Here is a 15507-nt window from a genome sequence, read left to right as displayed (position 1 = left end):
ACATCTCACATCTTCACCTGTCACTGCCTCATTCCCATTGTGTACTATTTTCCTCTCAGCCCAGCCTGTGAATTCACTGGATCACCTGTTCAGAGAGAACATTTCACCCTCACAGTTCACTCTTCTCACTTCCCCTGTACTTTAGAACCCCACATGCCCACTGTCATTGTACTGACATGGATCCTAAACTCACAGAAAACAGCTAACTCTTATTTCTTCTTGCATTGCTCTAGCAGTCTGCACTCACAATAATACCTATGCAGATAGTAAGGATGTTTTAAATAAAGTAGAATGAGCTGCTGGGTACATTCCAGTTCTTAGCATGAAACATCCTGTTGACAACCTCAGCACAAACACCAGTGGCAGAAAAAGAAAAGGGCAATTAAAATACTTTTTAGTCCTTTCAAGTACAGTATCTCCAGATCAAGACTCAGGGTCAGTGAGAAGGGCATCTGTGGAGTTCGTACTGTTACTGTTTGTGATGTAGCTGATCTCCTAAAATAATGTAATAATTTTCATTCTTTGACATTTCTATGCAAATTAGCACAGAAATTAATGTGATGAGAAGGTCCCGACCAATACATGCAGTTATCTGTTATGCTTCCTTGTGATTGCAGAAATGGAACTGGGAAATGTCTGGCATATTTCTATCCAGTATACTTCCCATTTATTGACTGCTCGGTATTTTGCAGACAAGTTGATAAGTTTTGCATAACTATTAAATTTATTCTGTTAATTTGTATAGATTATTTAATGAACAATATACAGTACTGAGCTCTGTCAACAACTTGAAATACACCCCCAGTGCATGGTGAACTGCTGTAGTTTAACATAAAACTAGCATCAAGAGGATCTTCCTTGATAAGTGAGGAAGTGGCATGATCTGTCATTAGTTTCCTTCTAACGAGAAACAGGTATCTTCAACCACATCTTTAGACTCCCACGCCACTGTGGAGATCAAGATGTTAAGCTTGGTTTATTTTAAAGGTCATCCTATAAGATCTCACACACAATTTCTAAGCTATAAACAAAACATAACTCCACAAAAGGAAAATGCAGATTATCAAAAGTGAGTGAAACTCAACACAGTGTCTAAAAATAGATTCTGGCATTACACTTCTGACTCAAAACCATCAGCAGTTATGCACAGGTTTGGGGTTTTTTGGTTGATATGGATGAAATTCAGGTCTATGTGGAATATAATTTTATTATCTGTATTGTAGCAAAATCCAAAATAGGCCAAGTGTTAAGATTGTATGGAGCATCTGCTATGAAGAATTTACCATCTAAGAGAACAAAGCTGAACAGTAGAACAGACAGGATATAACCATACAAAGGGTGAAAGGCAGGGAGGAGCACAAAGCTGACTGACCCATTTTTCACAAGAATAGAGGAGAACTGGAGTACATATTTTTATGCTTTTTGTGCTCTCTGTAACAGATAAGGATGGATGTGGTAAAGGAGGAGGAAGCTCAAAGTGGATTCGTGTTATAATCAAGACATGAGAGAAAGAAAAACTTTATGCAAAGCAGCTTAAAGAATGTGTTGTGGATGAACTGGTGAGACGAAAGTTAAAATGGTCAGGGATCTGGAATTGGTGTTACATAAAGGAATATAAATGTCAGAGTAAATGATTTACTGTCTCCTTGGGTGCTTTTATTGGTGATTTAGATATGGTTCTGAGATCCTGGATGATGTCCTGGATTCAGATCTGCCCACTACAAATATGGGAAGTAGCAATATACTTTCTTAGATGTGATTGTTGACAGGAGATTTTTTAAAATGAAGATCAGTGTTGTTTCAAGTTTTCACTAGTTGACTATGAAGCTTTAGACTGAATTACTTATAAAGGATGAAATGCTGATTGAATTAGATGGATTAAAGTAACATACTTTGGGTCTAAGTTCTCACAAACCTAAAAGCTATTCAGTCAAGGAATTTTGCCTCAAGCTCTTTTCTGTTTGAAATTTTTAATTTCTGTGCCTAAGAAGGGGCTGATATCCAGTACTTCATGGTGACTGCATGAAATTTTTCATGCAATGTATTATATGTAATTGAGATGGGATGTGAACTGAAGAATGCTGAAAAGGGGTATCGAATGACCATCAGTTAAGGAAGTTGCTGCCTGTCCTTGAGTCTCATCAGTGTATTGGAATGACACTGTGTTCAAACTATGTTGTCAGTATATTCTTGGCACTAATTATTCTTGAAACAAATAACACACATTTCTCAGAGACATGCAAAGCTACTGAATAAACTACTATAGCATTGAATTCAAACATGTTAAATGCTTGCTTTCTTGAAAGCAGTAGTGTGGAGATAACTAAGGCAAGGGACTGTGAAAGCTGACTTGATGTCTATTCTGAGCTCTTTCATTGAGCTATTCTCACTCACCAGTAATTTCACCCCATTACAATTCCAGATCCTCTGTTAGCATAGACACCAGTGTGTGTTTTCAAGGCTCACATGATACCTGTGGTTCCAACCAAGGAATCAAGTCGTTGCCTCCTGCTTCTTGTTGCAATTTCTTTCACTTGTTGCCTCCTCCCTTTTGCCAGCACAGACACTTGTTTGTGGTTGCTTTTATTTTTCAGCTGAATCAATTCCCTGATGTGATTCACTCTGGTACCACAAAAGTGTTAGTGATGGCACAACAGCAAAGATGGCACCTTGGTGAGAAAGAGTACCTGGGAACTGAAAGCACCTAAGGAGTGAAAATAGGAACTGCTTCAGTCAATATTTATCACCTAGGAAAGGTCAGTACAGCCACAGCCTCATTAGTTTCAGGCCCAGAGAAGTACTTCCTGGCAGCCTAACCTTTGCATTTATGGATCTTGTTTATGGGCAGGGTTCATATTAGTCAAATGAGACTTTTAATTTTTTGCATTAAATTGTCCATACAAATGATGAGAATCATGGCAACAGAACCCTCCTGAACAAGAATACGGTACCTTGGGACACAGTTTGCTTTGTAAGTTCTGTGATTTCTGGGAGCAGCCAAGACAAATGGTATTTCCCTGTAACTGAAGTTGTATTGTTAAAATACCAGTTACAATGACTGTCTACTGGCAGAACAGCCGGACCGAAACAGATCTTGGAGCTGGCTAAACTTCTCAAGTATTTAATTCACTTTTGTAGAACATCATGTACCCCTGCAATGAAATCTGTGCTGCAAGGGTTCTGCTAACAACAGCTGATACAGCTGCTTTACAGCTAGGCTGGCTGTGCTTGCATGAGCTCTAAAAATGCCTACAGCGTACATCCACTCTCAGTCACGGGGAATTGGTGGGCCAGTATCTGCATTACTGAATGGTAAAATAGTTCTAATCCAGGTGGACTACCCATTGATTTTGGTGCATATGGCAGCAATGCGAGTTTGTGACAGAAATCTCTGTTTCTGAGCCTAGGTTGTGTTTTTAGAGAAGACCGTTCTCTTTTAAACCCTAGGCATTTTACTGCTTCTTGCTAGTTCTCAATAGGGATCATGGCAGCTGATAAACAATTCAGTTAAGGGTAGAATCTAAAATTAAATACCTTGTTTTACCTCTTTTGTCCTCCCACTATAGTTTCCTGAAAACAAAGCATTTTGAAATAATTATTGAAACTACAGCCCACTTGTAAATGTTTGTCTAGAAAATTAATGCTCTGAAAAAAGTTTAGATTAGTGCCTGCATAGGCTGAAGTCCTCTGTCTATGGTTCAGATACACTGTGGTCAAGTCAAGTTTACAAGTGTGTCTTGTGAAGTCCATTCTACAAAAGTACCCTGGACCTCCTGCCCCTGCATCTCACTCTCAGTTCTGCAAGTGCAACTGTGTGTACAGTCCTTTGGCTACCTAGCCCAGGGAACTGATGCAGAGTAAAAACAAGCCTGCAAGATAGAGTGGTTTTGTTAGGTGGAATTTTTTGATAACCAAGGGCCACTGCTGCCAAGAGAACCACTCATGAACCACTTTTATTCTCATCTAGGATGCCTTTGAACCAGGTTATATAGTTCCTGTGCTATCCAGGGCCCCACAGTTCATTACCAGATGCTTTGGACAATGTCTCCCTCTAAAATGAGAGATGAAAACAGATACCTTTTCAACACAGAAGTGGTGGCTGTAAGTATTTAAAGGATAGATATTGGCAACTACAAATGAGCTGAAATTGAAGCTAAGTGGATTCTTGCATGTCTAACAGACAAACAGCATTCCTGTACAAAGTGAGTCGTCTTTCCTGGCAGTAAGGCACTCAGTTGTTTCTTGACTGTGTAACAGATGCTGTGCCTCTTCTCTATGCATGTAAGATAACAGCATTTAATATTTGGAGGAAAGTTGCTCTGCAACAAAGAAAATTTGTGCCAATTCAAAATGTGGAAAAGAGATCAAATAGATTTCATCTTGCAGCAGTTTCTGAGTTAACTGGTTCTAATTGTAAGAGATTATTTTTAAAATAGAACTGCCGGAGGCTAAACTTTGCAGATCATTAAAATATAAATACATTTTTCCAAATGGTCATCAGTTCCTCTCTTTAAAGAAACTGCTATACAGTTTCTAGGGTTTCCTAGTGAGATTTCACTCCTTTCTTCTAAATTATGGTATTCATTCACTTTGTATCAGGGTATTAATAGCCATCTCACTCTCAGTGAGAACCTTGTCAAGTCCTAGAGTAACAGGAGCCAACAAAAAGGAGCATTTTTCTTTCATTCCTTTCCTATGGTTCTCTGATAATTTGCCACAAAAAGCAGATTATTTTGACAGAACCAGGTTAAGGAGTGGTTCTGTGTGTATTCAGGCTGGCAAATCTGAGAGGACTGGCAAACACAGGCAGTTTGAAGGAGTTCATCTCTTAATACAGATCAGCTGCACATGTCTGACCATGTCCTCAAATTCAGTGATAATCCCTCTCAGATTAAGGCAGGGAAGACAGAAGCTCCATTCTCAAAGTGCCTTGAGATACAGAGGCCAAATGAATGCTCATCTTATGGTCCAATTTCTAAATGATAAACTTGGAGTTCTGGTTGCTCTAGACAGACAAATAAGTTTGATCCTTTAGCTTCATTCATAGCCAAGTAAAACAAAGTTTGCAGAGAGATTCTCCCTCCTGAACTGGTCCCAAAGAGCATAAGGGATGGAAAAATGTATGGGGAAGGGAAAGGTTCAGGGGAAAGAATTGAGAGAAAACTTGTTCCAGGATCCACACTAACCTTTTCTCACTACTCTTTGATGATGCTCCTGAGACTCTATTATTTTAAAAAACAAACAAGGTGTTGATATCTTATACAGTGTGTCTTCCTGAGGAGTCCAGGTATTTGTCACAGCTGCTGGGGTAGGTGACAGACAAACACAGTTGTTTGTGAACCCCATAATACATCTGGGAAAGCATATATACATCTGTGACATCATTTGCTCTTGAACTTGAAGGCAGATTGGCAAAAATAATACAGTTGGCTCCATGTTCCTACCACATCTATATAAGCCTACATAAGATAGAAATTCTTTTAAAAGGATGTATGCATTTGAGTTTTCATCTGACTTCTGGCTCCATGTTTTTGTCTACAGATTAAAAAACCACAAGCATGCAGGATTACCAAGAGTAATTTCTAAAGGGAAAGACTGGGGAGGGGAGGATGAAAACAAAAATGTGCCTCTGTTCCCTAAAACAAAAGCATATTCTTTGGAATCTCTTTATAGAGATTCTAAATAGGGAACATATACCCTGGTCAGTATGTGAAAGATACTTAGTCTAGTCCCACTGCCCTTCAGAAAAATTACCAGGCTCTGGCAGTATCACTGGGGAGGCAGATACGACCTGTAAACAAACTAAGTGTTAGGGATTACCTCCTGCCTCATGGAAAAACAAGTACTCTATTATATAGAGTAATAATTCAGCCTTGTATTCATAAAAGTGGGGAATAAGCAGCTGCTTAACAGTTCTGTTTTGAGTGTTGTAGAGCTTTTAAAATTCTGCCTATGAATTTTTATATACAAATACCTATATTGTGTATCTGGTTCGGGGATAGGCAAACACGCTGGATCTTGGAAGTTTATACATTTATATGGGGTTATAAAATAGTCTGCATATTTGCATTTTTAATTTTCCAATAAACTGCAAGAGTCAGTAACAACAAGCTTGTTCATACAAAAGCAGCATGCAATTGCAGCTGTATCTGGGGTGGAGGGGAGAAGGAGAGGTGGGTATATCCTTGGTCTGATTTATAGGTGGATGTTCTTTTTTTTGAAGAACAGGGCACCACCATGTAGTTTGTGAACAGACAAAATGCCAGTTGAACTGTGAGTTCTGAACATATAACATGACCCTTTAAAAATTTTGAAATTTTAGTAAAGACTGTCTCTACCACACAAGCCCTGCGCAAACAAGCCCAGTTCTGCACATACAGTGAATGTGCTATATTATGAATTTGCAAAGAAGCAGCTAAAAGTGCGTATTTGCAAGGAAGTCACTGTATTCTACTGATGGGACCCCTATGGTTTCAGTTTAAAAGAGCACTTAATTATTTGAGGGACACGTTTTGTTGCCATCTTTAACTGACACTTTTTTGCTTCCCGAGAACTCCCCTTTAATTGGATGCCTCAATAAGTAGCAGGAACATCTTATGGTCAGACAGGATGGGTGCTGTAGTTTGATGAACACTTTTTCTGGTGTCAGTACTCCTCAATCCCTGACTGTTCATTCCCCACATCATTGTCCCTGTCTCGTTTAAGTATGATTGCTTATGGAATTTTGTGGTAAAACAGATTAGGGAGTTGATGCAGGTTAAAACCTGTATTCTCCACACCACTTCCACCACCCCTCCAAAGAGTTCTTTGGGGGCAACAAGGCAGAAAGAAAAGGAAGGAACAAGGAGCCTTGGAGGCAAGGGCGGTTTAAGACAGCACTGCTGGCAAAAGGAGTATTTATCAGACTATGTCCTGTAGATATTGATGTGGAAGTCTGTGACATTAGAAATGTTAAAGATTTCCCAGTAGAGCTGGGAAAGTATAAACCAAACCTATTTGTTTCAGAAACAAAACCCCAACCTGATCTGTCCAAAGGGAGAATTGCCATTATGGAACAGATGTGCTGTTTCTCCAGCTGGCCTTGGTGAGGCAGAGCGCTCAAAATTTACATGTACATCATAGCCTTTCCCTGCACATACGTGTATTTGTCATGTAAAACTGTTGGTAAAAATATTTAAACAAGTCTAATTAATTTAAAAGTTCAAGATTTATTTTCAGAACTAATATTGGAGACTACATCCCACTGACTTAAAATGAAAGACTGATAAATTTCTAAGGCATTTTGGAAATGAAATGTAGGTTTAGGAAGTAATTTATTGATGGCAGGCAATTTACTCCATCCATTGCTCAAACCCTAGTCCTACTGCTGTGTACAGTCAAGCTTTATTTCTAGGCACTGCCATAGGAACTTGGTGGTTGTCAGCCAAGTTAATTGAGAGGCATTTTTGAATTAGTGCTGTATACCTAAAAATCAGAAGTTGTCTTTCAAGTTGAATATATGCAGATTTTTTAATCTTGTAAAATGAAAACAATGATTTCTTCTTTAACTGCATGCAACTCTTCAGTGCTAACCAAAATTTTACTTTACCATCCCATTGTCTGTTTTAGTAACAAGAGGCAAAGTCAGTTATAGGATAAGTCTCACTATAATCTTCTATATTTAGAACTGAACTTTTTCCCCACAACTGTTGAAGACAAAACACCATGTGAGAAGTTGACTACTCTCAGCTGAGAACAGAAATAAAAGTGCCAGTAACATCGCAAATAAGCCTTTTTCTCACGAGACTTACAGCACATTTTTTTCTGACAGAAAGCATTCAGATGAATTTTCAAACTCTTAGATATTTATCTGAACTATACCCACATTTTTTAACCTTTTGTAGCTTTCCTTATATCTGAGACTAAAAAGTATATTTGTCAGGGCCATGGCTTAGAAAACAATCATCACTAGTGGATAGATTGTTTTCAGAGTTACTGGTATGAATTATGGGGAGGGGATAAATTGATGAATTGTTGTCTGTTTTAAAGATTCTCTTTTACTTGAAGTATATTTTAGTCTGTTTTTCCTGATGATTTACTATTGCATATCACTTCTTTCAGATAGTAATCCTTTGAAGTGATTATCCTTCTCTTTACTGAGTGCAAGACATGTCTTTAAAACTAAGGTTAACAAGAGAAAATCCTGTAGCAAATAATCCAATAGTCCCGTATTTATCACTTGCAATAAGCCTCATTATTTACTTTTCAGACTTACTTTCTCCGAGTTTCACTACTGATCAGCCTCATGATAGGTTTTCTTTTAAAGTCACTGTACAGCAATGTATTTGCAGCATTTATCCTTGAGATACCATCTGTTCACTCACATGCTCGTTCACAGGGGTTTTTCCTGGTGCTTGTGAAGAGCAGGGATCTGACAGCAGTCCTGGAGTACTTCTCTGGAGCTGTTGCCCCTCGTGGCCGTGCCCAGTGACCGGGACTGCGTGTGAGGGTTTGTCTCATGACAGGCAGCACTTGGCAGCAGTACTAACTTTAGATATCCTTGATCTGTGTTCTTATTGCAGCCACTGCACCATCCCTGAGCGCTTGTGCTGACGCAGCATTTGTGGATCAGATCAGGGAACTTATCTGGCCTGAACAGTCCTCCCCCTCTCCCTACAAATAGAGAATGAAGCTGGGTCGGGTCCCTTGGTCTGGCTCACAGGGTGGTCTCACAAATGGTTCTGCCAAACCAACAGAACAGATGGCATTGCTTCTATGGCACAGAGGGAAGGAACAGAGCGTTACTGGTGTTGCCTAACACCATATTCTTATTAGCCTCGAAGTACAAACAGATAAAAATATTAAATTTATTTCTTAATACTTGTTGTTAGAACTGCAATTTCCCTTAATGGCTGGGTACCTGATTTTAAGTATAAATGTGTAAGGGAGGAGGTTTTGAGACTTAGGTTTTACAATTTATCATGTAGTCTAAATTAATTTATTTATTCAAATCAATTAAAATGTTGTTAGGGAAAGATCTGTACTTAATATACCCAGGTGGCATTAATGGCAGTCTGACTAACTAGTACAGATCAAAGCATTGCTTCTTTTGCTAATGATTCTTTAATTGCTAGGTTAATATAATCTTTGGTTTGTTATCTGGTACAGTAAAGATACATGTTTAAAACAGCAACAAAGGTCCTGCAAATAGGGTCAGGTCTGGCTCTGTTCCCTGGATTAGAGTGTGCTCTGGCTTTCAGTCAAATGGAACCGATTCCAGTGATTTCTGTCCTGTACCTGACTTGAGCTGGCTTTTCCTGCAAGTCTTGTAGACCAGAAACCTGTGATTGTGCCTTTGCTGCCCTGCATTCATTCTCCATAGATTGATCAAACCTGCAAATATCCCATGGTTTAAAAACTTCCCCCCCCCACTCTCTGCACTTGGCACAAGGCAAGCAATTGACAATTTCTGTTGAAGCAACAGGTTCACCCTTATCTGTACCTTAATTTTGAAACTGAGTGTGTTCAGTTGGTACAAATTGCTCTTTTTTTTTTTTTAAGGAGAAGATGTGTAGGAGGCACAACAACAGAGGAACAGGAAAGGGCTATATGCAAACCCCTTTCTTTCACATGTCTGTTGTGGCCCCATTACAAAATAGGTGCATAATAAGAGAGCTCTGGTACACACCCATCAAACATCTCAGAGAATTGGCCCTGGGGCATAGGCAGGTGGGCTGTTGATGAAGAAAACTAAGGTGATAAAGTTATGACCAAGTTACAGGTTCCATCCTGATTTTCACATGGAGTTAGGGAAGATCTGCTGTTTAAGCTGTGTGGGCTGATGTGGCTTATTTGAACGGTAACTGAACAGGGACTGTCACTGCTCGCTGTGTGAGCTGTGTAGGTGCCTTGGAAAGGTCCCCCTTCCCGGAGCCCAGCAACCATCACACCAGGACATGCATCCACAGCCTGAGAGGGGAGCTGAAAAACCCTGCTGCTTCCCAAAGAAAGTGATTCCATTCCTGCCTTGTTCTGCCCCAGGCAGAAAATTAACACAGCAAAAGTGGGTGAGATGTTTCCATCCAGTTAAGTGAGTTAAGTCAGTTCTCTGAAGGTCATGTGGAATCCCTCCTTTCCTCAGCAGGGAAGTGTTGGACTGGTGCCGCGATCTCACTCCACCTTGCCTGGGTTGGTTCTACCAAACAATTCACAGCAAGTCATGCTGGGTGATTTGTGACTTTCTGCTGAAAGATGTTAGTGTGCCCTTGTTGGAAGTATCAGATTTAGTGAAGTTTCGTCTATTTAATTTACTACCTGCCTAAAGGTAATTACAGTTCATGTCACCATTTAGCCTGCGAGCTCTGGGGTTCATATGAAGGTGGTTAACCACGGGGTGTTGGATTGCTGATGGTCCCAGGGGCCCTAAGACCTCCTATCAAACAACCATGAAACGGAGCGAGCTGAGGTCCCTCCCTTGTGCCACTCACGCTACCATATAATGAGCCAGTTCAGGGAACTGAAACAAGAAGTGGCTTTCTTTGGAGAGAGAGTTTTCAACTGGCTCAGATCCCTGAGCTGACTTACTGCGCAGTGCTCACATCAGCACAAATCACTGAGCAGCCAAGGGAGGGCGGAGGGCCAGGCTGTGGCAACTGTAAATTAGGTTGGCTTAAGGTGTTATAGAAATACACCCTAAATGGAAGCAGAAAAAATATAAAAACTTTCCTTCCAGAATGCTGTTTTTCTTGAGTGATTGAGCCACTACCGAGAAATGCAGATATATTAAGTACAAAGGAATTGAAATCCTACACAATCCTAATTTAATTTTTAATTTTGAATCAGTATTTGGGCCAGTTATGTTACATTGAAGTAGATTTCCCAAAAAAAGGTTTATTCCCACCCTTTTGTTTAAATACCTGTCATTCTGTGATTTTATGGGTTAATTAATTTATTTTCTGAAATGTATTTCTGGGATATTTTCCCTTTAACTACTTCAACCCATAACCTCATGTTCTGAGAGTTACTTAACCTTTGGTCTTGTACAGTTTACTGGCAACCATTCCTTTCCTTTTAAGATTTCTTATTTGTGATTCTCTTAGCAATATAAACCACATATAGCTACTACTTCCTAACATGAAGCCTCACACAGTGAATTGATGTTACATTTAATTAACAGAACAGTTTTAGATATTTCACAAAGTTACTGACACTAAAACTGCTGTACATTAACACCAAATGTTTGACATTGTTTACTGTGAGAAGAGATTGCAATCCCAGATTAACATCATATTAAAAGATGGATTAAATTTACTTTCCAACTAAAGGATTGCTATGGGAAAGAGTTAACATTGCTTGCATATACTATATGTAGTTCTATGCCTTAATAAGTTTGGGTTTCTTTCAAATTCTACTCTAACATTTCCTGGTTTACAAATGTTTTCTACACTAATTTTAAAGTTTATTTTTAAACTCTTACAATCAATTTTATAACAGCATCAGTATAATTTGTTAGAGAAATCCCAGTGAGAAAATGTCCAAGAAATCCAGTAAGACTGTTTTTAATACTCTAAAGGTATATAAATACCAATGTTGAAACTATTTTTAGTTTGATCTTTTGTCTGATTCATTGGTACATACCAATTGTTTTGTACCAAGCACAGTCAGAGTCTGGTAGCTAGTTGAACTGGGTTTACAACTTTTGAAGCTGCTAGACAAATAACTTTCATGTGCTGTCTTGACTGGCAAAGATTAATTTCCAGTTTATGGTCATACTGTAGCAGACACACCCCTCCCCATGTGATAATAAATATGAAACTGTATTCTGTGATATGGATCTTTAATATCTTGACTGTTTTTGGAAGATGCTACTGTAAAAATTTTTAAAGCATAAAATACACTTTTTCTTAACCTAGGTAAAACTTGCAAGCAGTGTCCCATTTGGTGCCTCTGGTGCTTTAGAAGGCTTTTCCTTTTAATGTTTCTTGAACAACTGTATAAACCCAGAGGATTAGAGTCTGCCTGCAGGAGAGCACCAAGAAGGGCAGCTGTTGTTCTCTTCAGCATTTTTTTGCTGAGCCATCAGGACAGCTTAATGCTACTACATGTTAAAAACTCCTGCATTATAGTGATTGTGGGTATAGCCAGTGCTGCTGAGCACTTCCTGCTGAATCCCTGCCCCACTGAAACCACTTCAGGGCTGACTGAGTGTTTCTTCTTTTTTAATTGTGCAAAACAGGAGAAGATGTGTATGTGTTAATTCAAATGGAAAATTAAGTGGGAGATTCCAGAGACCTTTTCTTGTCTGTGTCCTTTTCTACATGATTATATTAAAACCTTTACATCTGCAGTCTATTTTCCTTGTATGTAATAGGATAAAAGTTAGATGCTGTATCAGCAGTAGCTATTTTACCTTGAAAAATTATCCATCTTTTTGATAATGTTTTGCTTGGCTTTTAATTTATAAAAATAGAAAGAGTAAAAGGAGGCAGAATAGGCAAAACAATAGTCTTAAGGCTTTTTTTTCTTGTAATTAGATGAATTCCCAGTTGCAGTATCTTTCTTGCTGTTTTCTTGATTTTTTTTCTTTCTCAAATGGTCATCGGACTCTGCCTTTGTGAATTTTCCCCCATTGTATTATCTTTATCAAAAATATACCTTAAAAACCTCATTATGTTCCTGGGAAATAACACTTTACTCTTTGCCATGTAATAGCTCTGACTTTTTTTAGGTTTTCAGGAGTTTTGCATTCTTTTTCATCCAGATATTTGAGTCATAGCACTCCTTGTTAAAACTCTGGTTTGTTTTAGTCTTGTATCTGTGGAAAAGACCTTGAAGATGGTTTGCAGAAGTATGTGGCACCACAGTGTAGGGTACTGGTGTGTTTATAACGTGATGCCTAACCCGGGGTTTGTGCTAATTACTTTTCTCTTGTATTGTCAGTCTAAGATCTTTTGCAAACCTTGTCCCCCTCTTGGTTTTGTTTAAGGAAATGATTTTTTGAAGGACAAAATATTTTGCTGTGTTTCTGCTACCTCATTGATGTTACATATATAGAATATAGATGTTTTCTAATATATTTTTTGTGTTTCATTCTACTTTCTCCCTAAATAGCTTTTAACTTTGATACACTGCCTTTTATTTAGGCATATTAAGCTACTTGTTATCATGGACTGACCAGCTTCCATTACTTTATATTCTTTGTCTCTCAATTGTTACTACCTGGATGTAACTATTATGATACTTTTGCCTAACAATGACAGAAACTAGAAGTAAATGACAAAGTTAGAGAGTATTCTGCACACTGAGCAATTTTCTAATGATACATTTTGCAATTGTTGTCTGCTTTCTAATTAATCAACAGATTGTGAACCTCGGTATCAGCAAATGCTTGATGACTAGCTGACATGAATCCTTGCAATAAGATTTCTAGTTTGAATACATGTTAAAAAAACATTTTATGTGAGCATTCATTGAAATGCTGTTGTTTTGTTCAATATAAATTAACAGCTAAATAATTCTTTATATACCTATCTGATGAATTAATATATAGGACTTGCAAATACAGCAAAAATAAATGAATTTTAAATGGGTGAACCTTTACTGGGTAATATTATTCCAGAGCTGACTGGGATCACTCCATTAATTGAATAGCTCATTCTCCAGCTAGGAAAATTAATGAGATAGTATTTAATCAGTTGTTCCTTTTTGTGTGTTGCCTTTTCTACTTTCCATAAATTTTTAATGTACAGCAGTACCTTTATCCCAATCCAGTCTGATGTATCAGGAGCCAGAGGATGCAGTGAAGCCTATTCCTGGGAAGGGGTTAGGGTAGAAAGATAAGGCTCAGGACCAGCAGCATAATATCAGATGAACGACTGATTCTGTGACCAAATTGAATAGTTAAACCTCCCAGCCCTTGCTCTGTCAAAGAAGAATCAACCCTCTTACATGCAATCTTGACAGCAAGCCAGGTGGAAACTCAATCAACTAAAAAACTAAGAGACAAGAGCTGCTAATGAAAACTACTACCTCTGTTTCAATGCAAAGGCAAAAATAAACGTAAACCACCTGGCTGGCCTGTTTGACTCTGTACTGGGATGGATTACAGCAAAAAAGACACATAAGCACCTGCAACAGCTGGGGTATGACTGCCGTGTTCCACATTTTGCCTCTCAGCTGAAACCTGTTGTGTCCAAATGAAGGTGTTGGGTGAGAAAGCTGATTAGGCACAGATGAAGCAAGTGGTGTGAGCACATGTGATGTAACAACTGCAAATGGATTCAGTTCCACAGAGGAACGTAGGGGCCCAAGATCCAAACTACCCAGGGAGCCTTTTAAGTTTTTCACACCATTAGAAACTATTGTTTCATGTTGGCTGAATCTGATGTGGGTCAAGCACAAAAGAGTGGTTTGCACAAGGCTGACAGTCCTGCTCATTGAAGAGCGAGCCATGAGGCTTCCTATGGAAAACCGTATCAAGAAAAGATACATTTATTCTGGTTGTAAAGCTGTAATAAGAGAAAGTATCTTTTTCTACCCCTGAAGATAGTTAATATACTAATGAAGAAACTTAATTTATGAATAAGCTAAGGCTATGTGTCATTTATTGAACTAGAATCTATAAGGAGGGATGAGTTCAGCACATAAGATTGTGGTTATATCTAAGCCAATCAAAGGACATTGAATGTAATGGGGAAAGCAGAAAAACTGTTGCACCTTAAACTGCACATGCATTACACCTGAACAAAACAGAACCATATCATAAAAGGATCATAGTATGTATAGCTCCTAGAATAGAAAAGTTAAGGCCTCAGAGACTGGGGTTCCATTTTGCTACAACAGTTGTGTGATGCTTCTCCTTGTCCAGTACAAAGAGAGATATTAGCCCAAATCATCTAGCCAGGCTGTTAGACTTCTCAAATGCAATGTGTAAGAAGTATTCCAGACTTGAGAGTCCTTACTCAGAGGCCTTGGCAATCTAAGTGAAAAGAGGAACAGCAGAAGTTGTATTATGTTCACCTCAGAGGGACAGTTAGGCAGTGATTTAAGTGTCTGTATAAATAGCAAGTTACTTATGCCCCTTTGAAGAAGTCTGAAAATTAGACTGCAAGAGGAGGGAAGCTTGGAACAGAGCCTGAATTTTCTATATCCCAGTCCTGTACAACACTACTGTCTGCTGGCTAATGAACAGTCAAAAATGAAAGTTAAAATATCAAAAAGTAAGTAAAATGCCACCCAAGTCTTTTTATCAAGCCTAAGAGCTTTAATGAAATCTCATTTAAGTTTCCACAAATGTTTATCTTATGCAAACATCACTGTGTATTAAAGGAGTTTGTTCTAGTTCTGGTAGCAATCTCGGTTGTCATCTGATTTCACTCACAAACCACTTTAGGCTTTGTAATAAGACTCTAAGGTATCTGTAAAAGCAATCGTTTCAGAAGCACTTGTGCCTGGAGTGTCCTTGTATATTGATATAAGTAATAATGCAGCTGATACTTTTACTTTGCTTTCACTTGATGATCTGAGAGC

General features: G+C 38.6%; 1 protein-coding gene across 1 annotated transcript in view; it reads left to right on the top strand.

Annotated features, from left to right (window-relative positions):
• The window catches only part of DUS2 (dihydrouridine synthase 2), a 36838-nt gene extending 23490 nt beyond the window's left edge, over positions 1-13348 (top strand). The window contains exon 16 of the mRNA XM_027698238.1: positions 11892-13348. Coding sequence (XP_027554039.1) covers positions 11892-11895 — 4 coding nt within the window. The 3' untranslated portion in view covers positions 11896-13348. The remainder of the gene's footprint in view (positions 1-11891) is intronic.
• The last annotated feature ends 2159 nt before the right edge of the window (positions 13349-15507 follow it).

The sequence above is a fragment of the Neopelma chrysocephalum genome, unplaced genomic scaffold (genome assembly GCF_003984885.1).
Source record: "Neopelma chrysocephalum unplaced genomic scaffold, ASM398488v2 Primary Assembly neopelma1_125, whole genome shotgun sequence".
In the NCBI taxonomy this organism is placed as follows: domain Eukaryota; kingdom Metazoa; phylum Chordata; class Aves; order Passeriformes; family Pipridae; genus Neopelma; species Neopelma chrysocephalum.
The sequence above is the reverse complement of the archived record's forward strand: the minus strand, read 5'-3'. Positions and strand labels throughout refer to the sequence as shown.